Source organism: Scomber scombrus, chromosome 24 (assembly GCF_963691925.1).
Source record: "Scomber scombrus chromosome 24, fScoSco1.1, whole genome shotgun sequence".
In the NCBI taxonomy this organism is placed as follows: domain Eukaryota; kingdom Metazoa; phylum Chordata; class Actinopteri; order Scombriformes; family Scombridae; genus Scomber; species Scomber scombrus.
Window position 1 is genome coordinate 11,514,667 of NC_084993.1, and position 27,206 is coordinate 11,541,872.

At 40.0% G+C, this 27,206-nt stretch overlaps 1 protein-coding gene across 1 annotated transcript; it reads left to right on the top strand.

The window, feature by feature from the left end:
* The first annotated feature begins 370 nt into the window (after positions 1-370).
* Positions 371-25,332, top strand: gabra5 (gamma-aminobutyric acid type A receptor subunit alpha5). Its single transcript, XM_062445520.1, has 10 exons — positions 371-386; positions 1,007-1,088; positions 1,747-1,871; positions 3,414-3,481; positions 4,683-4,903; positions 9,772-9,854; positions 15,376-15,519; positions 22,959-23,111; positions 23,364-23,575; positions 25,033-25,332. Exons 1-10 carry the CDS (start codon positions 371-373, stop codon positions 25,330-25,332), a joined length of 1,404 nt encoding a protein of 467 aa, XP_062301504.1.
* The last annotated feature ends 1,874 nt before the right edge of the window (positions 25,333-27,206 follow it).

The following is a 27,206-nucleotide window of genomic DNA, read 5'->3' on the forward strand; positions in this document are numbered from 1 at the left end:
GAGACGTGCTGCAGCAGGCAGTAAAGAAGGGGAGGTGGTGTAAGCCAGACAGACTACTACAACAGCGCCTGATGGGGAGCCGCTGATTGAGAGAGAGCGAGAGCGAGAGAGAGAGAGAGAGAGAGAGAGAGAGAGAGAGAGAGAGAGAGAGAGAGAGAGAGAGAGAGAGAGAGAGAGAGAGAGAGAGAGCAGAAACAGCCCATGGTGGAGAAGCTAAAGAGAAGGAGGAGGGGAGAGACAACCGACGAGCGCGGGGATTAGGTGATTGAACCCGGTTTCTACACCGCCGACGGAGACTCTCATCCTCCAGTTGCTGCTTGAGGGGGGGAGAAAAAAAAAAGCCAAAAAAATAAACCCTGGTGGTGAGGTGATGGATCTGCATTCAGGTACACCCCTTCTTCTTTTTTTTTAAACCCCCTATAGCCAATTAGGCATGCCAAAATAATCATAATAGGGAATGTGATTCAGTTTGATGTTTTTGCTTGGTGATGGAGGGAGAGTGGAGAAGGGAAAAAGGTGATGATGGAGGTAGAGGGGATGAGGAGGGGTAGTGTGGAGGGGTGGGAGGGAGTGTGTGTGTGTGTGTATGAGGGGGGTACTGGCCGGTGTGAATTGTAATGCGTTGAATGCGAATTGAAACGCAGTGGTTCAGCTTTACACAATAGAGACACACCACAGGGAAAAAACACAATGTAAGTATGCCTATGCTCTCCTTTCAAAGTGTGTGTGAAGATTGGGAGTTGGAGATTAGTCAGAGTTGCAGATTGCAGCCTCATTGAGCAGAGATTGTCCCGCCGCTTGATTTAGTGATTCCTGTAATGGTCTACCTCTGTACGCAGCGGGGTGAAGAGTTTCTTTGTGTGAGTTGAGGAGCTTTTCTATGATTCCTTCTAGGTTAAGATGCAAGGTGAGCTCAGATTTATTGTTTTTTGGGGATTTTTTTGCATGGTGCTGATCATTTTAGTAATCTTCTTTGTTTCTTTCTGTATGTGGATGTGTGTTACAGCTCTAAACAACAAAGTGAGCAGGATTTCAGCCATGGCACGGCTCATCCTTTCCCTCCTGTTCCTGTGTGGATGCCAAAATAGGTAAACTGACAGCTACACATACATATTTAAAGCTGTTATTTAACATACAGGAGGTGGTTCTTTCATTTCAACGTGCTACACACCTGCAAAATGAACAACTTTGCATATTTTTAAACAGCAAAATCTATTAAAGTGGCCATATGTAAGACAGTATAAGTGTAAATTGCAATCAGTGATCCATATGCAATTTTGTAAATGAAATGCTTGGATATTCCCATAGTGGTTTTTTTGCTGAGGATTCCTGCCAGATCTGTCTCCTCTCTCCTCTCTCTCTGTGATTGATCGCATATCAAAGCTGCACTCTGCTCCACCGCTGCTTAAGTGGCTGTCCAGCACTCAAGAAAAAGCAAAGAGATCTGTCAGTAAATCATCGCAATGGTCCACTTTCATCTGAGTAGATCGATGTCTTTTAGGAACCATGTCCAAATCCAGCTCATAACCTGTAATATCTTTGATACCTTTGTCATGTGCCATAGAGGTGTTCATCCTCTACACACGATGTTTTCCTTCTTGCCATATTTGGTAGAGAAGCTCATTTATTTAAATAACACGTCAAAGCCTTAACCATCTCTACTGGTACTTGTAAGCAGTATTTATGTGATGTTTGATGTCTACTAATGTTTTTTTACTCGTTTCCTTTCCTTGTCTCCTCTCCTAGTCTCTGTCAGACCACCTCAGAGGCTCAGAAGGAAGCGGCCGCCAATGACAACAGCACCGTCTTCACCAGGATCCTGGACGGCCTCCTTGACGGTTATGACAACAGGCTTCGGCCGGGTCTTGGAGGTTTGCTGGAAACAATTCTTTCTCCCTTATTTGACAATTTTAGCAATGCAGATGCAACAGTCAGGAGGCCCTTGTTTTTTTCCCCCCACTGCGATTTCATGCACTGATTCATGGGCAGATGTGGAATTTTGTTGCCCCCGGTGTCAGCTAAGGTGAACGCACACACGTTACCTTCTGGGGCTCGTGAATGCGGTCTGTGTTTTGTACGCCACCGTGGCAGAAGATAGTAAATCAATCAAGCCATCGTCTGCACAGCGTCAACTCTGCGTGTGCTGTGGGGTTTTATTCACGCTCTTCACCCTAGCAACAGGAGATAACCTTGAGAGTCAACAAATTGCCATTCAAGCATGGAGATGCTTTTCTTTCTTTTTTTTCTTCTGAGACTATTGAAATGAAAGCTTTTCATTTTCGCTCACGATGTGGGGCTCTTACAAGCATTCATTCCCCTGATTTCTCACCACATCTGTATTTCGGCCTCACATCACTAGCCCTCATTCCACATTGTTTCCCACATTGGTTAAAGAACAGTACTCGTCCCATCATAGAAGGAACTGAAGCTTTTTTTTTTTTTTTTATTCCGAATGCCTGATGTGTCATGGCAAAAGCCTGCTCTCACATCCTGGTAACGGTTGCTACCCTTGACAAGAGGGGCCTATAAATACATACCAGAAAAACATTCAGGCCTTCATTCAGCATTCAACAAGCTGCTCTCCAAAGCACAGCCAATCCTGCATTGCCAAGACTAAATTTGTATGCATGGCAGAGATTTTTATCAGATTTGGTGGTACAAACGACAGACATGACATCCTACCTTTTTTTTCATCACACTCATCATCATCAAGAAATGATGGAAAGGAGTTTAATCTTGGCTGGAAACAAAATGTAGGGTTTTTGAAAGCCAATATTGATTTTATTGATCAGTATCTTTGAATTTGACCATTTCCTTGCCCCAAAGTTATAAACAACCAGTATTTCCATCTGATTGTTATACTACCAAGGTGTAAAAGCCTCTGTATCTACAAGAAGTTGATTCATAGATAAGTGGATTAGCAGAAAAAGAATCAGCAACTTATCTGATAATTGATTAATCTTCATTCTTTATGCAAAAACTCTCAATATTGTCTGGTTCCAGCTTCTCCAATTTAAAGATTTCTTGCTTTTCTGTCTTTTGATGATTGTAATTTGAATATCTTTCAAAGAAGACATTTGAAGATACTTTCGGCTCTGGGAAACTGTAGCAGACATTTTTCATGATTTTACAGACCAAACAATGAATGAATTAGATATAAGGTTAATCAAATATAAAGACAATGGTTAGTTGTAGCCCTATCTGGAACAACCAAATGAACAACATACTATTAAGCAGTTCAAATACATCAAATATGTACAGAAATGGCTACTTATCGCATGTATACAATTTATGTGGCTTTTTTGGGGTTTAAGAGAAAAAAATCTTTCCTATATTGGTCCAATTAAAGTGTATTTACATTATGAAGCTTTTTCAATGCCTGTCTTTGACCTCCAACTGTGTTCTATCAACAGAGAATGTCACCGAGATCAAGACAAATATTTTCGTCACGAGCTTCGGCCCGGTGTCTGACACGGAGATGGTGAGTTCATCCGCAAGCAAACACCATAGATACACAAAGACAGACAAACAAACAACACGCACATCTCCAAAACCCATCCAGACTACTGTAGGTATTTTTAGATGGAAACATATATTTACATTTCATGAGACTGGCACCGCTCTACTCCTTCTCTGTTCCTTGGAAGTACAGCCATGTCCTAGTTTGAAAATTGGCTCTCTTTTTTTGTCCACACGAAATTAATGTGGATGACTTAAAGCCTGAAGATTTAATGCAATGTGGCTGGCCCATTCCAACTTGTTCCAGATGATTCATCCCCCTTATTAATCCATTCTCTTATGAACTTTAAGGTTCCACCTGGATAAGAAAAGGCATTAACTCTCCTCCTTCATTACCGCATCCCTGGCACACTTTGACACGTCGGTGATCAAACTCTCCACTTTCCTATAATTGACTTGAAAAAAAGGTATTGACAAAGGGCACGTGATTGATTAATGAAATGTGCCAAGAAACTTTTCGCGCTCCATGAATGCTTATATGTCAGTCTGCTAACAGCGTTATTATTCTGCAGGATGGAGTATTGTATTTGTTTCTTGTTCATTTGTTTTTCTTGAGCTTGAAGCGAGTCGATATTTCACACACGAGCAGATTAATGATGGATTTATGCACTGCGGGGTTTGATCACCCTCTCTGTTAAATCTTAGTGGATTTATGAAGGCATAAAGACTAATTGTAAGTACACTCTTTGACCATTTTATGCTGATTTGCAATTGAGCATAAAGAAGCAAGTTAAATTAATTTTTCTTCCTTCATGTACTTTCCTTGCAACTCTAAATAAGCCTTGAAATGTGGAGAAAAAAACACTTTAAGCTCCATTAGGGAACAGACTTTGTAAAAGTACAACAATCCTTTCAGTGTAAATCAGAAAATTAGGCTGTAACAGCGTGGAGATCTATAAACTGTGACCAAGCATGGCTTTAAATTCTTCTGTTGGGTGAACACACCAAAGGAATGGATGCTTTGATATCAAAGAGTCAAATAGAGATGAAGTGAGCAACCAATCCAGATGAAGATCTTTGGCAACCCTTCAGCATCTTTTGGGATGAACTGATCACAGAGCAGAATATGAGAGCACTCCTTTAGGGGTTGAAATTTATATTTTTTGCCTTTTCTACTAGAACTCTCTAAAAATAGACACCCATCTTTCTTCTGTTTGTCTCAGGAATACACCATCGACGTGTTCTTTCGCCAGAGCTGGAAGGACGAGCGTCTGTGCTTCAAAGGACCCATGGAGATGCTGCCGTTGAATAACCTGTTGGCCAGTAACATCTGGACCCCTGATACTTTCTTCCTTAATGGAAAGAAGTCCATCGCTCACAACATGACTACCCCCAACAAGTTGCTGAGGCTCCAAGATGATGGCACCTTGCTTTACACTATGAGGTAGGTACATGAGCAATTGCCCTGAATCATTTGCTGTGGTTGGCCCAAAGTTGGTGGCACATGTTGGATTTGGACATCTTTATAAATTTCAAACGTCATGCCACTCATTGAAAAGTACATCTCAAGGCACCATGTTTTTTATGCCAGTATGAAGTCTGTAAATTCTCAAGTGAATCGAGGACTTCCTGTTTCTGTCCTACGTCATTATTCTGAGGGGAAAGAAAGGTTTCAGAGTACGTCAAAATAAGGAAAACAACCAGCGAGGCCAACCGCAAACAACACTACAGCCTTGTGCTTGGAGATAAATACAATGAGTAAAAACCCTCAGTGGGTGACTCAGACTGTGGGACAACAGTGTCACCCAGTGGCCATTCTGCAGTATTTGATTTATCCACATTGCAATAAGAAAATGTGTAAATATATCATGCATTTCTTTAAAATCTTGCAATTTCTTCTATTTCTTTTAGATTATTTAGTCATAATGAAAGATTATGGGATATAAATGTCAGATCAGAGTGAAGTGTCTTGATGGGGTGAATGAGTTTGAGGAAAAACTGCAGAGGGGGGATCATTCATTATGAAAAGCAGCCTCATTGTGAACTATAGTTTTTGGCAGTAAAAATCAAGGGGTGAAAAAAAGAGTGGAAAGAAATAGGCCAGCTCCGAAGTCCAGATGGCGACCACTATAAAATCAACCACCAGTATTTACACATGAACAAATCTATCAAGGTTAAAATGAGGGGGAAGAGTTCTTAAAGTAACTCTCGGACATTAAAAAAAGAAAAGAAAAAAAGATTGCTTTTGTTTAGTGGAATGCACTAGTGCAAGCACGAGGACTCGCTCTGACCTTTGGACAGGAGAATTAGAATAATTCTGCGCTTAGTGTTTATCCTCAGGAGTTACTGTAGCTGCAGGACTTAAAAGTGGCAGTCTCACGGATGAGAGCACTCTATCTGATACCAGTGCCACCCACAGGGAGAATAACGCTGGATGGAAGACAGATTATCCATATGCATCCATCCTGACATATATACATATACAAAGACGAGTATTTATAGTCACCTCTTTGTCGCACTCATCAGCACTGTAAGTTTACGGAAATACACACACACACACACACACACACACACACACACACACACACACACACACACACACACACACACACACACACACACACACACACACACACACACACACAGGACAGGGTGTCAAACATGTTTTCTGCACTAATCAGTTGTAGTGACGCTGAACTTTGACCTTTAAGCTTTACAAGTGAAGGATTGCATGGAAGTAAGAGTGAGTGTTCATTTCCATATGTGTAATTTTATGGAGATTTATGCATACATATATTTATATTTGAATACAAAAAAAATGCATATGATTTAGCATGAGTGTGTGTGTGAATAAAAGAGAGAGAGAGAGAGAGAGAGAGAGAGAGAGAGAGAGAGAGAGAGTGAGCTTGTGCTTCCATGATCTAAAAATGGCATCAGATTCCCTGCCACAGTAGAAATGAAGCAGCAGTAGGTTGCTTTTAATCGTCTGATTGTTACAGTACTGTGCTTGTCATTACCAGCAGAGCTTAACCACAGGCAGCGCTGATTTTATTTCCTGCATAAACACACACGCGGACATACACACACACACCACATGTACACACACGGGCCATCTGGGTGTTTGCAGGTTACAGCTAACTCAGCGGCAGCAGTTTTTCTGTCTCTCTTTACGCCTGTTTTCTCTATATATTGTTACATTTTACAGTTTGTTGCTTTAGAATGAGGACAATTAGTGTTTTGTATTTATTATGCTACTTCTGACGAAATGTAATGAAGCTGTAACCCTTTCCTTTGCCACACACTGGGAAAATGAAGGTGACAAAAAATGTAAAAGACCATGAAGTACAGTACATAATCATACATTGTGATATTACTTAATTTGGCGGTAAATGCACAGTTTTTTATAACAAACATGAGCTTCTTTAGGATTTTGGATAGGTAAGGCTATATATAAAGAACTTTCAACAGTCTCTGTTTTTTGAGGTGTTAAACATGGCCAAGGGTCTCAAGATTAGGTGAAAAGATGGCTAAACTACTGATCAACATGAGCCAAAACCTGTCAAAATGAACCAAAATGAGCCAAATTGAGCAAAAAGTTGACTATTTAAAGAAGAAAATCTCACAATTTCCTAACACAACTGTGGTTATATCAGCTTTACATGATTTACAATGAGAAACAATACAATTTAAATTGAGCTTATAGCTGTTTTATCCCATTCATGTAAAGTATATGTGGTTACAGCACCACATATCCCTATAGGATCCACCCAGATGACACAGAAGTGCACTCTGAATGTGTTAAACATGCACACACACACACACACGTAGAAACCCATTCAACACGGAAACAACTGTCCTCTTACAACATGCACAGCACACAGTAGTAAACAATGCATGAAACACCTCGCACAAATCTCCACACACTCTTCTCTCTCTCCTATCGAAACATGATTGCGCCGCCACCGTCGCCGCCTCATTTGACAACCATTACCCAGAGAACGAGCGGTTGGTTTTATAGAGCAAATTTCTACACATTTGTCTCCATGGATAATTCATAAAAATCCCCTTTTTCACCGCACTCTTTGAGCTTAATGCATACAGACTTGATGGCAGCCCATTATAGCCGGATACCAGATAGGCAGCAACATATACAGCCTTACGAAGCCTCTGTATTACCACAGAGTGAGTGCATTACACACCATTATCATTAGCTACAGCTGAGTGGCAGTTCATGCTGCCTTTACACTGGTGGCCTTCTATCTAATGACTTGTTACCAAACTGACGGTTAGTGTGCGTGTGAATATACTGACTGTTATTGTTTTTAACAGCTCCACATTCGGTTTGTTCTTTACACCTCGGATAGATTATATAACCCCAAATCCCATGAAACCTACTGTGTGTAATACAAGTTGGGAGAGTTTAAAAAATGTGCTTGCTAGTGGGAAAGGACAGATGGTGCCGCATGGTGGCTCAGTGGTTAATACAGCATAAAGCTCTGTGATTCAAAACCCGATTGTTGGGGCGTCAAAGTCCTTGACTTTTCTGCAAGGTGAGGTGTATCGGAAACTTTAGATTTCCCATAGGTGTGAAGTGAAGGTCGGTATGTTCTCCACTCTACAGCTGCTATAGACTAACAGGATCATGGAGAAAATCCCAACTACAATGTGATACATATATAGATTTTAGCTTTAAACGGACAGATTTAGGTTTCTAGCGCAACAGCCAAAATGAAAATCAACTATCTTTACAGGCATCTCTGCTAATGGAGCAAGGCCACATGAATAATTAGAACATGGTATAATAGCCAACAGTCATGTTCTAATTTATTTATCCCAAAGACACTCTTTCCCTCTCCCTACAAAATCCTTCAGCTGTTTTAGACACAATAATGCAATTGGGTAATCCTGCACTGATGTGGAAAGCAAGCTGAGCCCCAAAACAGTCGACTCTGTGGGGACCAGAGGTGGCCTCTTATCCCACTTTGTCATGCTTCATATGCTTTAATGATAGGGGGGGAAGTCCCGCAGTAGATATGTGCAGGAGGTTTTGGAGCATAAAAAAAAACCCAAGAGGATTTTCGCCACATCTTGGCCACACGGTTGTTGGTAAGATTATTAAATAGCTCCGAACGGAAGGGGGGAAAAATAAATCATTTACCTTATTCTGTAACTAATGTTGAGGTTGTTCATGTGTCTGGATGCTCCAAGCAGAAAGCTGGAGAAACTTTTAATGTAATAAATGTATGTTTCGTGTACTGATTTCCACACCACTTCATTTTTCTTCATCCGGCCCATTAAGTTCAGTGAACTTGCGTCATCATATCACTGTATTACTATTTATTATCCTGTAAGGAGCAAGACTACCCAGAGGGATTTGATTCAATCTAGGGCAGCTTGCTTTTAAAAAAAAACAAAAAAGGAATAATTATGATGTTTGTATGCTTGATTTACTTAATCTTGCTGTTCTTTTAGGACACTTGATGCATCATCATGGCATTGTTACCATGGCAGCTAAAATCTTTTGAAAGGTGTTGTAAATGAAATGCTATTGTCGTGTGTGTTAAGGATTTAGATGGATACATTTAAATGAAGCAGATATTTTCCATCTCAGGCTCTCAGTGATGCAAATTTTGTTCATTAAGATGGTTAAGATGAATGATCTGGATGTGCTTGTGCATTAATAAAAATTTCAAAAAAGCATGAATGTGTGCACCAAAATTCATTAAGAAAAACGATGAAATATACAGAAAAGAGCAAGAAACCAGATAACACACTCTCTCTAGAGCCAGCAGGTGGCAGCATTGTCACTGCAATACCAGTATTGCTTTAAGAGGGAAATCCTGCACTTGCAAGTGTTGTGCACGAAACTGCATCATCATTTCACTTTTATGAGAGGAAAAATATCATCAGTGACACACCTTCTGGTTAATTTGACTTGCTGATGATGACACAGAAAAGTCTTCACATTCCTTTCCACATCTCCTCTATCCTTACTCTACTGTTTAAGCTCATTGTTTATTGGTTACTGTTGTAAATGCAGTACAGTCACAACCTACCCACAAATAGTTTTCGGCACCCTGTAATTTAAGTGATCTAGCAATTGTAGCAATTGTAGCTGTTCCTGTAATTGTATGTTGCCTCTTAAGCAGTTAAGCATTTAAAGGTTAGGTGAAAAAGAATCAACAATAAGATAGTAACTGTACTAAAATGTGCGTTTTCCCCACATTTCTTGCAGTTTTTTAATTATTAAATAATAACTGCAAGACTATTTCAGATGGTTAATGGATATATTGTGTGTTTTTTTTGCCTCAGATTGACCATATCAGCAGAATGCCCCATGCAGCTGGAGGATTTCCCCATGGACGCACACGCCTGCCCTCTCAAATTCGGCAGCTGTGAGTAAAATCTATGTCATTCTTATTTCCTGACAAATATACACTAATCCCAGCTATTATCACAGACAATGGTGATATTCACTCCAGTGTTTAAGTTTGACAAAAGTTGAATCTTAAATATAGAAAACAATGAGACATCATTTGACAGATTAGAAACGTCATTATCTAGATTGCTGAGTTTGCTTTACTTATTTTAAATTCATGATTGCTAAGTTAAGACATTAAAACAAAACTATGTGACTTTGACTGAAAAGAGGCCACAGCAGCTACAAGTGATCATTATGGCTTATGAATTAAAGAATGTGTTGCTTCTTTTTCTCGAAAGTTACATAATCTCACTTTGACTTGGTATTATTTAAAATGTCCAAACAGATAAGCGACATCCTGCATGAGTAATTCCAGATAACGTGATGCAGCATCTTCAATATATTAATGACTTAAAGAGAAGATGTACTGTACATGCAGGCAAATGTCACTGAGACGTTAGCCAGAGGATTTTTCTCAGGGAGGACCGAGAAAGGATCATGAACTGGTAGCAGGTAATAACCGGTGTGTTGTGCAGTATCAGTTGCCATCACTTTAAACTGATTTTATCCAATCTTTATATTCCTGCATGGATGGCCTTCCATTGCAAGAAATATTAACCAAACTAGAGATGAGAAGAGATTACTGCATAATTAGGCCAATAATCTGAAGAGTTTTCCCTAAAGCCTTCTTAACAGGACTTGTATGTATGTCCTACGAGTAAAGACATGGATATACATGTGTGCCCTACAAGCCAAAACATGTATAGACACTTGAGTGGATCTGGGTGTATTTAAAGACAAGTCTGGCCTAATGCCACACTTTTGGAGCCTCTTGGGCTAAATGGATGAGGTCCTTATCCCCTGTTAGACGAAGTCCACCCACACTGCCTATGTAAAAGAAGCACATTTAAGCATAATCCAATTACAATGTAAGGAGCTCCTGGACCTTACTATGGCCGACTCTAACCTTATTGCACTAGTGCAATGGCCCACAGGTGAAAAGTGTAAGTGTATAATAGGAATAATGTGCTGGTGGCAACAGTGCGTGATGTTTTATAAGGTGAAGTCCCGCCGTGGTGCGTCAATCTTTCCTTTCATCATTTCTGCTTGTATCTCTGAGACTAACTGTGACCTCTCTGTCTGACCTGACCAGCTCATCATTTAGCCTTCACAACGCTCTACATATTTAAACCTCCACATTACACTGCAGCAAATGTGCAGGACATGATAATATAGTTCCACCTGGTAAAAAAAAAAAATACAATCCCCTTTCATGAAGGAGACAAAATGGCTGAAGTGACCAGCACAGACATTGATTTAGTCCAGTAATCTGTGACACAGAACTAAACAGTATTCTGACTCTATCCACTGTTTACTATTGTCATCAGCGGGGGATGAAAGGAGACACTATATGGTGTAATGAAAAATGGGCAAAATTAATCTCTCTTGTAAAAAAAAAAAAAAAAAAAAGCCACCAAATCTCTCCATCCACTCCTCCCCTGTCAGAATATCATGATTCCTCATTCAGCACTGATATATAAAGGTACAGAACAGAAGCAGTGAGGCAGAGAGAAAAGAAGGGTTTCAGGTTCTTTAGGCTGTGCTGAACATTTTTTTTTTTTTGTGATAAAACAATTTTTGAAGTGTTTACACCTTTATTTATGCCTCATTTTAACCTGATTATGACTCATCGCTATAGAAACAATGCAGATTAGATCATATACAGGGAATGCAAAGAGAAAAAGCAGAATCATCAGTGTTTTATTTTCCATTTTAACATAAAAATATAAACTTATCTGTTTTGCTGTGTGTCTGTTTGTCCATCTACGATTATTGACATCAATATTGTAAATTCAGATGTATAATTTAAAGGAGGCTTAACTTCAATACATTGAACTGCGGTGGCAGCACTGCTGACCAAAATATTACTTCATAAAAATTGATATTTTTCAATTACAGCTACTGGAATTATCAATAGCTTTAGCTCACCAGCTGGCTTTAAGTTAATGCAAATTTCACTCCCTGATCACATAAATGATGTATTTTTATTGCTGTATTCATAAAACTGACTCTGAACTCAGTTGTGACCTAATAAGTAGTTACTGTATTTTGGCTTTGTAGGGCACAGTAGGTTTCTCGGTTGCACAGCTGCAGGATTTTTATGAAGATCAGTTTTTAAGTATGCATTCATGAACCTATTTTCCAAACAGTAGTGATTTATTGTACAATCAAAAGCATGAAGGCCTGCTCTAAAGTTGGTCAAGGTAAATGCTAACTAATCCCTTATTCTAGACTGCAGTACCCGTATCCTAATTTAGCTGCTGGCCTTCAGCCATACAGTTCTCAAATACACACTGAGGAGTTACAGTAATACTCTATGGTAATCAGTTAATGGTGAGCCCAGCGATATGTAGGATTTCATTTAGGAGGCATACATAATATCAGCTAAAAGTGCTGCATTTTCTTATTTGACTACACATCAGTGGGGGTTAAGATAGTTGAACTGATGTCACACATTATAGATAGACTGAGTATAAGACATTAGAGACTATTGAGTTTATGGCTTCATATGCTCTGCATTAAAAGTCATCTCCCTTGTTTCCTTTAAGGACAAGATTTGGTTTTAAGAGTTCAAATCATTGCTGCCACCAGTCTATGTTGTTTAATTTAAAGTTATATTATATGCACAGACATCTTTAAAAAGACTAAACCATTCTAAAGGCAGCTTGACAACACTGAGTGAAATTGTTGGCACATTAGACACAAAAGCTGGAAAAACTGATGAGCAGTCTGGAAAACCATGACAACCATAAAGCAATCACATAAAATCTGCATCAGCAGAGGGTCACAGGCTAAAGCCAACTCATCGAGACAAAAGAAGAAAACTACTCCCTCCAAAATTACCATTTGATTACCGTAATCAACGGTACTCCATGACAAAAAAAAAAAGTCATCATTTGGAACTTTGCAAAGCTGGTGGTTATGCTGAGATGGATGTTTAGCAACACCTTTTTTCCCCCATGAAGATGATAGTGTAAATGGCACCAACCCTTCTCCCACTGAGCAGAGGGAAATCAATAAAATATGCTCTGATGAGTCATCTTTCAGACTTTCCAGTCTCTCTATCAACCCACACTATGAATCAGTTTATGATAGCTCTACTTTTTGGAGCCTTTCTATGTTCTGAAATATGAATGTCTGAAATACTCATAAACTAACAGAGCGGTTTTATGAACGGCAGAATCCAAGTCATCAGATCTAAACATCATCGGGTCTTTTCATTGATCCTCGACACAATTTTGAGGATCAAAACTAGGACTGAAACTGTATGGAACAAATTCTTGTTTAGATACTTAAAGGTGTAGAATTCAGCAGCATCTAGTTGAAAAGACTTGGCATAAATGGATATATGATATTCATAAGTATGTTTTAATTAGTATATAATCACCTGAAAATAAGAATCGTTGTTTAGTCACCTTAGAATGAGACCTTTACGTCTACATAGGAGTGGGTCCTCTTCCATGGAGCCTGCCATGTTGCACCACCATGTTTCTACAGTAACCCAGAATGGACAAAACAATCACTGGCTTTAAAGAGGGCCTTTTGCATTGTTTGGAGGTATCGTGGCCACCTAGACACTTGGAAGGGGAGGTGAGGGGTATTCAGTTGGTTGCAATCGGCAACCTCATCGCTACATGCCACTAAATCCTACACACCAGTCGCATACATTGCACACATCCTATGAAATTGTCTCCCGACCTGCAGATAAAGATGACTTTTTCAAGACTGTCTGCACCAGAAAAATGGCAGCAGCTGTAATTGTCAAACACTTAAAACCACCACTCAACAACAGACATAGCATTACATTGCATCTGGTAAATATCAATATCTTCCAGATCTTAAAGTGACTATGATCCACTGTTTTATATTAACAATACATCCCATGTCAAAGGTGGTGTCACCATGCCACAAAGTTCCCCAAACAGGGGGAATCAATGATATCCTTCACATTTGTTTGTAATACTTTCACCAAATACCATACTGAGAACTGTGGTAATACGTTGTGGTTCGTAAAACCATCTGCATTCATTTCCTTTAATATTTCAGACAAGCCTCATTCAACGCTATAGTAAGTGATGAATTTGGCTGAGTCGTAGCTCCCTTCACCTCACACACAAGGCGGGAGTGGCAAAGCATTAAGCGTGAACTGTTGAAATGTTGGCACAGGTGCACCGTCTTGCCTGCCAAAATTCTTTAGCTCTTCCTCTGCGTAATGAAATTCACCAGTAATCCCTTATTCCAATCTAACTACCCTCCAATTAAGGTCTTGGCCTTTGGCCGTGCCTAAATTTAAACACTGCATTTACTCTACACCATTCTATAGCTGCCAAGTGAGCACCCAGAATGGAAGTGCTCAAGTTAAGACGCTATCTGCCTGGCCAGACCATCCCGGTCAAATGAGGCCACGTCAATTAGTCTTTGTAGCAATTAGTAGGACAAGATGTAAACATTTAAATATTAAGGATGTTTTGATGCAGTTGTGGCTTCTTTTGTGTTCGTACAGGGGTTATCCATAAATAATTGATATGCATAATTGTCTACATTACACCTCCTGAAATTTCCAGAGAAGAAGAAACTTGGCTGCACAAATTTCACTGCCCTCATCCTCCCTTTAAACTCCTGTCATGGCAGGACAAAGTACCCAGTATCCAAAAAACAAAGCAAAACAGTGCTTGTTTGTGCCAATTCAACTACAGAAAATACATCAAAACACCTTGATGTAAGGCTGCTTATTATCATCTTTTCTTCCCCGATATCTTAAAGTTTTAACTGCACAAGATAAAGACAACAAATGTGCTGTTTCAGATCTATAGACATAGAGACAGATCAATCCTTCCCTCCAATGCCAGCTGCAGTTTTCATCTTTCAAAACTTTCAGCCGTCACAAGGGAGCGAAACGATAGATCAGCGTCCAGTGTTTGTGCAAGATTGGACAATAATAAACAGAGTTAGCAGGAGCGGCTTCGGAGTTAGGGCTCTTGTTTTTCATCACGAGTGTGATGCAACACATTATGGTTAATCTGACTCGGTCGGGTTCTTGCTGACAGGGAAGCTCACCTCTGACCCAGCAGTGTGGTTTAAACAAAAATACACTCAAATATTCTCACACACACACTCACACTCTCTCACACATACACAGGCAAGCAAGCAAAATTCAGTTTTTGGCTTTAAGCCTGCAGTCTAATCAAAAAGTGCTAGAAAGACTCTGCATTAGCACTCACTCAAATACACACAAGCACATGGTGGCTGCACATAATATTGATGATGACAGGGCAGATGAAGTGAGTATTAGGTTGCAAATGATGCTTACTGAATATATACTGTGGTTAAAATACTAATATAATAGTTTAACTTCCATTATAGGTGCTCACATTATAATAAATTAGCACATTTGCAAACTAATTTGGAGCAATCTTTGTCTTTCTGTCTCTCAGATGCCTATCCAGTATCTGAGGTGGTCTACACTTGGACTGAGGGGGCTGCTAAGTCTGTGGCGGTGGCAGAGGACGGGTCCAGACTCAACCAGTACCATCTTATTGGGCAAACTGCTGGCACAGAGGACGTACACACAAGCAGAGGTATGTGTGTAAATAAGACCGGTAATGGGAATGCTGTTTCAATGATGATATCGGAAGAGGAGGAGTAGTAGTAGAAGTAGTACAAGTAGAGTTATAAGAGGTTTCATAATAAAAAGTTGAGGCTGTGGTAGAAGGAGAATCTCAAAGGATAGAAATCTTTTGATGAAAGCAAAAGCACGAGTGATGCAATAAGAATAAAGAAAAAGGTAACATGTGCCAGTGAAAGAATTAGAGCACCAACAGACAGACGCATCACATGAACTGTAGTATGCACGGTACAACAGAAGAGGAAAACAAGGTTCTACCAATGTTAAACTAAAAAATGGACAGTCATGGTACAGTACAGTAAATGTAAGGATGTCAAGTCTGGGGGACATTCTTAATATGATGGGAGAGGGCCAGCATGGTCTAATCCAAACACTAACAGCAACACATCACTATTATAAATCAGTGAAGTTTCATGTCTAATAAAAACATGTCTAATATTTGTGCATTTAGTGAGATAATTTAATATTTTTCTGGTGGTAACAACAGTACCTTCCTCCTATTATTAATGTTTTTTTCTAGTGTTTTGGTAGTACAAGGTGATGTATTGTTTCATTTTTGTGAAGCATCATGTAAAATCTTTAGTTTATATAATTATTAAACTGTGTTTTGAGGTCAGATGTGTCATCCACCTCCCATATTACCTCGATTCACCTTGTTAGTTTAGTTAGCTACACAGCAGTAACACATGGCAGCTACTGGGTGCAATATTTAGTAACAACTAATTCCTAAATAAGTAGTAGTTTTTGTGCTGGGTGCAAAAATGTCCACACGTTAGGCTAAGTTTACACCTATCAAGAGCCGGTGCAACTGATTCTTGTATCATAGACCAGTGGTTCTTAAAGTGAGGTCCAAGGTCTGAGGGAGTCCCCAGAAAAAACAAAGAATAAGTTATTGTCGTTATAATTACATCCATAAGTAACACAATGACAGAATGTATGACTATTTTGGTCATGGGTCTCATACATTTTCTGAAATAAAACATCTCAAAGCAAAAATCTGATCAGATGGGGAACCCTGGGACAAAATCTTATTAAATGGAGCTCTGTGAACTATGCTACTACCACTAACATCCAAAAACTATTAAAACAACATTGAGTCACACCGTCGCACTACCACATACACCATCCTAGTGTCGTAAACACTCAGTGGTGTATATTAATCCACGGCTGAAAATAATCCCAACAAATGCACTATTTACTCTTGTTTGAGTAACATTTTCTAAAACCTACAGTGGCCATCTGTTTTCGGGAATGACTAAGCCTTTTTTAAATACGAAACTATATACTTCTGATCCTTTTTGAGAGTCAGTTTTTACGTTTCAGAGTTACTTCTACACATTAAAACAGGGACTATTGTGCATCTTGCAAAGCAGGAAAGTAACGAGAGAAACAGCACAAACAGTGTTTAGATACATTAAATATGTAATGTAGGGGAAATAAAGTATTTGGATCGCACTGATTTGGGAGTGTTTACATTACCGAGCTCATCAGATCACCTTTAGTGTGTCTGCTTCTACCTCTTCCACTCATCTCACGAACAACATTTCTAAATAGTTTCTTGCCAGCATTTAATGGGTTTACAAGGCAAAGTTGGAGCCACAACAGTTAATTTAAAAAGAGCTGACTCAGCTGCTATGCACAAGAGCCCCATTTGTTGGTTTATCATTTTTTAATTAGATAAAGAAACCTCAAGCAGAAAGATCCAGACCCGTGCCGATAAAGGGTCTCCTACCACCCCTGCAATGCAATAGTTATCCAAACTTTACTTTTATTCTCCTCTTTTCTTCTGCACTTTTCTCATGAGTGATTTCATACTGTATGAAAGTGTAATACCAAATAATATGAAGTAACTAATTCTAGATTAGAAGAAGATAAACGCTGTGAGAGAGCTGGGCGTGCAAGGCAGAGAGTAAATGTGGGAAACATTATCAGGAGATCAGAGTCAATGAGTGGAGGCTAGTGGAGGAGAGTAGCCTATCCCTCACACAACCAGCTGTCTACAGGCCTGGACAGCCCTGTCAAACAACACTTATCCCTGCATGAGCCCATGCGTGCGCACACACACACACACACACACACACCAACACACACATAGAGTTAGAGAGAGACCTGAGACCTTGGGTTAATCCCCCATCCAACCAACCCATCAGCTTTTGCATAAGAAGATGACATCACAGATCAGTGAGGGATTGGTTGGTCGGCTGTCCCTGAGTGTATCTGGTGTATCTGTGTGTCTGCGCTCTTGTAGATTTATCCTCATGAATAACAAATGTCCCCACAATGATGGTTGAAAACCTACAAAGTGAGGACATTTTTAGTGGTCTGCATCATGACGTGGTTAATTCAGGGTTATATGTAGACTATGGGTTCGATTTAGGTCTAGCATTAAGGTGAAACATTAAATAAGGTTGATTTTAGGAGGTGTGATTGGAGGGAGTTCATTCTGCACATTTAGATAATGGGAGTTTGATTTAAAGAGCAAGTTAAGTCCTCAGAAAGATAGAAAAAGAAACGAGTCTGTTTGTATGTTGGGATTGGACGGTCCTGCTGTGACACGTGGGGGGGTTGTGGGGGTGGGAGCATTGAAAGGCATCTGCTTAATACTCTTATGTAAAACGGAACTGTAATACACTTCCATCCAGTTTCTAGTAGAATCATTATTAAAAGTGTGGATTTCCCCCCCTGTTTTTTTATTCGTGCACCACAGCTGAAACCTTGGCTCCGCTGTGGCTGACTCAGTGGTTTAAATGAAGGGTTAAAGGGTTCGTCGGTTGAGGGACTGCGTGGCTGCTAGGATGGAGGTCTTGAACTGCTGGTTCACGGAGGTGGACGGATGAATGGGTAGCTTATTGATTGGCTTGTTTGAAAGTTTGTCGACAAAAGTTAAGCTGAGTAGCTGGAAGGCAAATGTCCTCTGCAGTGTTAACACATCATTTTTAAACTACTGATTATTGCAGTCTGCTCTCTCCAGCAGTAGTTTTCCAATTTAAATGTGGTCAAATCAAGCTCACAATGTTTAGTGCAGTGCAAACGTCTTAGGGCACTCTAAAAGATTTGAAAGAAAACCATTTATATGAGAAGTAAATGTTGATTTGTTGAAAATGTCACCTCAGAACACCAAATAAAACATGAAGAAAGACTTGTGTCCTCATCAACCTCATGGTGATGAAAAAGCTCCAGGAAGTCACAGTTCCCGGCCAAGAAATAGTCCAACTCCTTAAATTCACAACTTGACATTTTTACATATTGTTTTTTATAGATTATAGAACAATCAAAATGTCATAAGTTATTATTCACAACTCAGCTTGCTAAAGCTCATGATCTTGCTGTGATACTGATACTGATGACAGACCACGAACAAAATAGGTTTCAATAAGAAAAACTAAAGAAATCTTACACTGCCAAAATGTAACCTTGTTAAATGACCAATCCTAACCCTAACCCTAACCCTAACCCCTAACCCTAACCCCTAACCCTAACCCGTAACCCTAATCCTACTCCTAACACTAGCCCTTCATACTCAGATGTCTGATCAGACAAATATCAGTCATAAAAAATACATTATCCCATAACCAGTACCGTTTCTGCACAGAAATCCATCATTGCTGTGATTAGTTTCAACATTTAATCCATTGTCAAGGTCATGTTTTATGTAATTATATGTCTGACACTTTGTCTGACATTATCTTGTTCGTCCTAAAAATATCAAACCACCATCTGGTGTTCGATGTTACAACAAAACGCTGGACATTATCTGTGAATTCCATGTAGTCATTGGTCTAAAGAAGGTGTATTATCATTCATTGAGCTCAAAGCTTGTGTCTGGAAACTGTCCAAATCAGTGGTGGTGATGGCTGATGAGTTTTAGCTCATCAGGGGTCACATTCAGTCCAGTAGGTTACATTTTTTTCTGTTACGTGTCTGACTCGTTTGCTAACTTAACACAGAGCAAATATGACACTTTTCGATGTGTCAGAGTACTGCTTTGAATTTCCAGCCTAGATTCTTACATATTAATATGCTTTGAAGTGAATATTACCACCTTGGATGAAGTTGACAATCATTGATTCTACCTTTGTCTTATTCTTTGACCTGAAGCCATTTTTACAACTTTAGCCGCATTTGACAGCATGACAACATGAATTTCCAGCCTAGATTCTTACATATTAATATGCTTTGAAGTAAATATTACCACCTTGGATGAAATTGACAATCATTGATGTGAAAACAGATTCTACCTTTGTCTTATTCTTGGACCTGAAGCCTTTGACAGTTTGACAGTTTTATATTGCACGTTTCCACAACACGATGATGTACAATCCTCTGTCCATTGAGAGTTTTGTCATTTGAGCAACATTTCAAGAAGTTCTGTCAATTAGAAGTTAAGTTACCCCTAAAAGTCAACCATGGTTGGGCTGCTTTGGGACGACAAATGCACCCGAATAGATTGAGCATTTTCAGTAAAGCCAGCAGATTTTTCTTTGCTCCAGAAACAACAGAAGGCACAAGCTGTCACCTGGCGTTAATCATTATTTCCCTGCTTGATTAAAAGAAGTCTGACAGGCGCCTGCTGTTTTTTTGAGTTCAGACAAGGTAATGAAGCACTTGTAAACCTTGGATTCAAAACAGCAGTCAATTAGTGATTGTCTGGTCTTAGTTTAAGCAGTCACAATTTGTCTCCTGGTTGTAGCTGCACGACTTCAACAACAAAACTGAAACTTCCTTTTTCTACAGTTAGTTAGTTTGAAGAAGAGTTTGAGGTGTGGATACAGTAGATTAGTAGAAATTTGAATTGTGACAATGGACAACCCTGCCTCTTTCTATAGATCAACCCTGGTCTTGTCAAGTCCTGATTTACTACAGGTTTAGCTCGAAGTAGCCTTTAGCTATGATGATATTAAGAACGTTGTATCAACATAATTTACTGAACTTTGTGAATATTTTTGTACTTTTTCTTAATCGTTCCTTGATTTAAAAGTTCTGCCATGATGCATAACCAACATTTAAAATTCATAAAACACCAGAAGAGCATGATATTAGCTTTAAAGTTTAACATTTGATGTTGATTGATATTCAACATAAATCTTAAAACCTTGTGCCTGGAGGTCCATAATACAAAATATGGGATGTGAGGACTTTAATTAGCACTTCTAATCTTAGACAACATTCCCATTTGAGTACATGAAGGGGGAGATTATAACAGACCTGACACGACTTATTGCGTCTCAGACGGCAAAATCTTCCCTAAAATAACTCCCTGACTCCAAAAGTAGATAAGATCTCCCTAACCCTAACCCTAACAGTTCTATATACAGTTTGCTTGTACTGTATACATAATCTAACCCAGTAAATACTGGCCTGGTCAAGAGAGAGCATAAGGGACATGAACAGGGCTTGTAAATGATATCATTTGATTAGCATTCAAGCCAAAAGGCAAGACAGTTAGAGGAAAAAACTGTTCTACTCACCAGTTGACCAGCATGGCAGCATTATTCCCAGATATAAAAGGAAGTTCCCCTTGGACGTTGTGAAATACAAATCCATGGGAGAAAAGCAATAAGATCCACCAGAGGAACATGTTCCTCCTCCTCATTCGTCTGCCCCCAGTCCTGTCGGGATCCATGCATCAAGGGCAAAGGTGATCCTGGGGTTTCCCAGGTTGGCAGCGCCTGGTGTCTGGATGTTTGCGACAGCAGTAGAAGTCGACGGGGTAGATGTGAGCCAGGTGGCCTGGAGTCATGAGGGCGTCAGGAGGCCCATATGATGGGGTTAAAGTGAGAATTAAAGGTGTTGGAGATCTCCTGATCGAGGCATGGCTGTGGTGGTGATGATGATTCAGCGGATGTTTGCCCTCAGTGTGGAACGCCTGCAAAATAAACAAATTTAACTCACTTTCAGGCTGCTGTCAGTTGATTCAGGGATGTCCACAGTGCATTTCCTGAATTGCTTCGCATTCCAGAACAGTCCCATCAAGAGTGTTTGATCATAATTCCACAGAACAGTTAACAAATAACCCCCCCAAAAAAAAAAAAACACTAAAAGGAAAGGAGTGTAGCTAGAAAATGTCCATCCGGTTAGCCCCCCTCCATCCCACCAGTGATTAGCAGCAGTGAGTGTCCCTCTCCGTGGCTTAGAGTGTGTGCTGAGGTGTGTGTGTGTGTAGCTGTCAGCAGTTAGAAATCAAGCTTCATGTGTGTTTCAGAGTGTGTATGTGTGCGTGTTGGTGCCTGGATTGGAAGGGGCGGAGTGGGCGGGGCCTCAAGCTCTGTGAGGAACCCAGGACAGGAAGCCTAGCCACCACCCTCCACCCCCACCACCCATCATCCCACCCTCCCCTTCACTCCCTCTCTTCCTCGCACTGATGGCAGGATGCAGATTGTAACCAGGGATTAGGGAGGTTCAAAAATCCGATTTTGCACGGAGAAAGCCTTGCGTATTACTCTGTGTGTGTGTGTGTTTGTGTCTGTGTGTGTGTGTGTGTGTGTGTGTGTGTGTGTGTGTGTGTGTGTGTTTGTGTGTGAGTTTATGAGTGTGAGAGAGAAAGAGAGAGAGAGAGAGAGAGCTGCTTGTGTACATGTGCCTTAGTGTGTGGAATATAGTCATTGGATTTTTCATAGTTTACCACGCCTGCAGTCGGAAACTGCTGCTGGCGAGAGGATTTTTTAAAGCCTCAAATGCAATCTTCAGTTGTTTAACTGAATATTGTGTCCCTCACTCTCTGTCTCTCTCTCTCTGTTTCTCTCTCTCTCCCTCTCTCTCTCTCTCTCTCTCTCCCTGGCTACACTCAGTGTCTGTATTTACCTTCAAGTGTTGTCACTCACTGTTGAAACGCCAGACATTATCTACATAATAATCTATTGTCGTGTTCTCGTGATAATTAACGCTGCTTGCTCTCATTTTTCCAGTTTTAATAATGGATTCGAAGTCAGGTTCATTTGGCTGTTATGTTCAACTGAATATGAAATGTTCCCTTTTATTCCGGCTCATTTTTTTACCGTTCTACCTCTGCCGGTTTCAATTTTCCACATTCACCAACTCTGATTGTTTCATTACTGAAATAGCAGAACAGAGGAGAGATACATTAGTCAGAGAAGAGTATATGACCACTTTTCAAATGATACTTTGCACATGTTTTATCCAATGAATAAGCAGCATCAGGGTAATTTTAGATAATGTCTGATAAGTTATTGGTCATATAAAGTAATTGTGACCCCCAACACCTGTGATGATGTAAGGAGGTCTAACCCCACATTAATAATTCATCTATATGTGCAAACAATATTTACCCCGTGTTGTTTTCACAGGCTTCACTTTGAACTTGTATCATTAAGAGGCATCTTTCCACTGTTTATTGTCCCTATCTAACCTTTTTATTTCTTTGTGTCCCCTCAGGACAGTATACAGTCATGATGGCCCACTTCTACCTGAAGAGGAAGATTGGATATTTTGTCATCCAGACGTATATGCCCTGTTTCATGACTGTGATCCTGTCCCAGGTGTCATTTTGGCTAAACAGAGAATCAGTCCCTGCAAGGACAGTGTTTGGTAAGAGCGGCTGCTTATTTACTCATTTACTTGTGTTTTTTGCTTTTTATTTATATGGGTAATATTCCTGTCATGCACATTCACACCAGGGAGAATAATAACAGTTGCCCGCTGAGCTGAAGCACCACAGTAGCTTGCAGTTATTAGTTATTAAAGCGCCCACCTTTGTTTAGAGAGTGGAGACTGTTACTTATTTCTAGCCGGGTTGTAAAAACTCAATTTCATCTTGTCACGGCCTTTGTTTGCACCCAGGGGTGACCACTGTGCTGACCATGACCACCCTAAGCATCAGCGCCAGGAACTCCCTCCCGAAAGTGGCCTACGCGACAGCCATGGACTGGTTCATTGCCGTCTGCTACGCTTTCGTCTTCTCCGCCCTCATCGAGTTCGCCACGGTGAACTACTTCACCAAGAGGAGCTGGGCGTGGGATGGGAAGAAAGCTCTGGAAGCGCAGCACCCTAAGGTACAAGCTTGCGGGCACAAAGTTACACATTTGTATACACAGTGCTACACGTCACATTGGTAGTGTTTTTGCCATGCTGAGTCCACTTTAAAAGGACTACACGGCTGGTTTCACACGATTTAGACCCTAAAGTACAAATCTTACCTCACTGTCAACCTAAATCTAAATGTAAAGCATACTGTAACCTTTCAGACTGATTTGTGTACATTCCAGACGGCCTATACTATGAGAAAGTCATACCTAGAAGAAAAACCCTTCGAAAGTATAAGATACTTAAGAAATTTGTTGTATAACATGGTGTAGAAAATCAGTTAAATTGTATAAAAGCAACACTATGTTCCTTAAAAGACCTTGACGGAATGGTTTGACTTCTTGCCGAGCGTTAGATGAAAAGGTCGATACGGCTTTCGTGTCTTTACACTGGAAAGCTTTGTACCTCTCACATGAGACAGATTTCTATTCATTACGAACAATATTGAAAAGATTGCGAGTAGAAGACTTGTATATTTGAAATCTGAACCAGGTGTAAACTCGTGATAAATGTTTTGCAAACCGAGCTCTCTGCGTGATAGATAGAGAAAAGAGAAGTGTGTTTAAAGAACCAGGAATCATTAACAGTTAAGGAAATGCAGATGTGATTTGCCAGATTTAACTTTTCTGCTGCTTTTCATTGTCAAATGTGATGATCTAATTTCGTCTGAACAGTCCAAAACCCAAAGATAAAGAATAAACTTTTGACTTTGGGAAATTTAAACATGCATTCTCACAATTTTCTGTCATTTCATCGAAAAAACAATTTGTCACTTGGGGGAAATAATCAGCAGATTGCTCGATAATGAAAATAATTGTTAGTTGCAGCCCCTACTTGTATCCAATCAGTGGAGAAAACCCTTGATTAGTGAGCTTTAGAAGTGCTGGAAGGTAGGCAAGTTTTTTAACCTTCTGACGTGTTATCCTAAGCCGCACTAGCCATTTCCACTTTAGTAGCAATATCTAACATTAGGTGGTATTCCCAAATGAATAACAAGTCAGCTGTTGATTGTGTTGCATTTTAGAAGTGTTAATTGCACTGGATATGATGAAAATGAAACTTTCCACCAGGGTGTCAAGAGTCATTTCAAAGCCTTGATTATTATACAGGCTGCTAGCTTCAGTTTTTGCAAGAAAATTGGCATAAATCTTAAATCATATAACGTTGCAATCATCACGACTACAAATCAAACCAGACCACCAGCTGGAATCACATTTCTACCTGAGTGGAATTCAATTACACAGCACCCCACGTTTAACTATATTTCTATTACCAGAAATGTTCCACCTCTGTAAAATCCCAGATAGACAGAATGAAACTCATTGATTTTCTCAGGCTCCAAACACCAGCGTCAGCAGAGTAAATGGCATGTGTAGAGGGCTGGAAACTAATTCACTGTTCAATGTAATCTGTCCCGCCGCTGTAGAAACGAGACCCCATGGTGTTGTCGAAAAAACCCAACAACGTCTGCTCGGCGGGCGTCAACTATACCCCCAACCTCACCAAGGACGTTTCCATCTCCACCATCTCCAACACGACGTCGGTGCAGCTGAGGGCCTCCGAGACGAAAATGGTGGACCCCAAGAAGACCTACAACAGCGTCAGCAAGATCGATAAGATGTCCCGGATAGTGTTTCCTGTCCTCTTTGGAACCTTCAACCTCGTCTACTGGGCCACATACCTTAACAGAGAACCGGTGGTCAAAGGAGTTCAAACCTCAACGTAATCTCTTTCTTTTTTTCCCCCAATTTCTTTTTTTGGTGTGTATGAGAGTTGAAGCCTAATTCAAGACTAGGTGGACTAAAGGGATTGTTGTAAGGTCTCTGCCCTAGACAAAAAAATTAATAAAAGAAAAACAAATATCTGCGCTTGAAGAACAAAATCTTAACTATATATAAGTCAAGCACTTTGAATGGATGCAAGGATGCTCCTTGTCCTGTACTTTCATGGCCTAAAAAGCTGCTTGATCGTGAAGAAACTGCTTCTATTGAGGAGAGATTGGGTTCTTTTGCTTCTGTCTCATCTATCTCAGCTTGCATGACGCCCCTGTCAAAAGGAAACCGTGGACTCCTCTTTGTCTCGACCGTGTATATGTCAACCGATGCTGAGAGTATGGGAGCGCCCTCCGTTGCTATGACTTGACAAAGGGTTTTAAATTAAACTAACGTAGGTACTTTGAACAACTTAAAAACAACTGAAAAAAGAAACTGCAATATAACATGCATTTGAATTGAAAAAAAGTTGATTTAAAAAAAAAAAGAAGTACCTTCTCTTGAGATTAATGCTGCAAGTGCATTAATAATTTAGTTTTATGTCTCTTTTTTAAAAACCTTTGCCATTTTATTTTTCTCATATTGCAGGGAGTGCTTGTGTGTCTCTTTGTACATCTTTACTTGAAGATTCAAAGCCTGCTGCTGAAGGCCTGGTTTCCCAAAAGTGTTAGGAGTCGCGTTCTCAATGGAGAGCGCCGGAAAAAAACATGGAATGCAACTTAAAAGGTGAAAGAAAACTGTATTTGGATGATTGTCATGGCAAGGGTTTGTGAATTTTTAAATTCAATGACAATGACGAGAGTCTTCTTCATTCATGAAAAATGAAAGAGGGTTCATTTAGGGCAGCGTGCCAACAGGAATATTAGAAAAACATCTTTGGCCCACTTAAACTGGGTGACTGGACAGCAGTGGATGGTGTGTTCAGGACAAATTTAGGATTGGATATGTGTACTTTAAATGAGTTTTGAGCCCGGGTCACTCAACTTAGAAAACGAATATTCACAGTTGAGAGACCAGTGCTTGAAACGCAGAGTCACATACAAATCAGCAGACTGACACTGAGAGTTTCAAGTGTGTGATTCAGTAGACTCACCTGAGTTTCGGTCCCTATTTAGGCAATCAAACCAATCCACTACAGCTCCAGAGCCCAGTTCCTGACCTTTGACCTCCCTATGTGGGGGAAAAAAGAGAGAAAGGAGACCAGAGATAAATGAATTATTATTATCACAATATTTTTCTGCAATGGTTCCCCTCTTTTTTCAACATGCTAGTTTCAGATAAATCAGAAAAAGTATACAAAAATGTGCCAAAAGAAAAGTGACGACAGGCCAGGAAGCTGAATGTAAAGGCTTGTTCACAGCAGAAAGTGACACAGCTGCCTGCCTTCACTAAATATGTGCTTGTCATTTAGCAAGCTTGTTAGCTTAGTTGCTAACTTGTGGGTCAAAGTGGTCAAAGTTCACTAAAGTTGAACATAGAATCAATTTTGCTGCAAAATATCGCTGCTTTTAATGCTGGTGCGACTAGGCCTTATAGGCATGAAGATTTTGGGAAATTGGGCCGAGTCTCATCTTTGAATCATGTAAATACACTTTCTTCTGTTCAACTTGACAATTCAGCTCTTTGCTTAAAGGCAAAAAAAGACGATATTTAGATTCTTACATTTGACTTTTAAGCCCTTAGAAGAAGAAAACAAAAGTCTGATGTTGACTTTCAATTTTTGTAGCATATGTTTTGTGTCAGATATCTTTTTCTCAATGTTTGTGTACACGTGAAAGATTCTTTTCTTCTTGTTGCTTGTAGAGGAGCTTACATCTGAGCGGCTTTT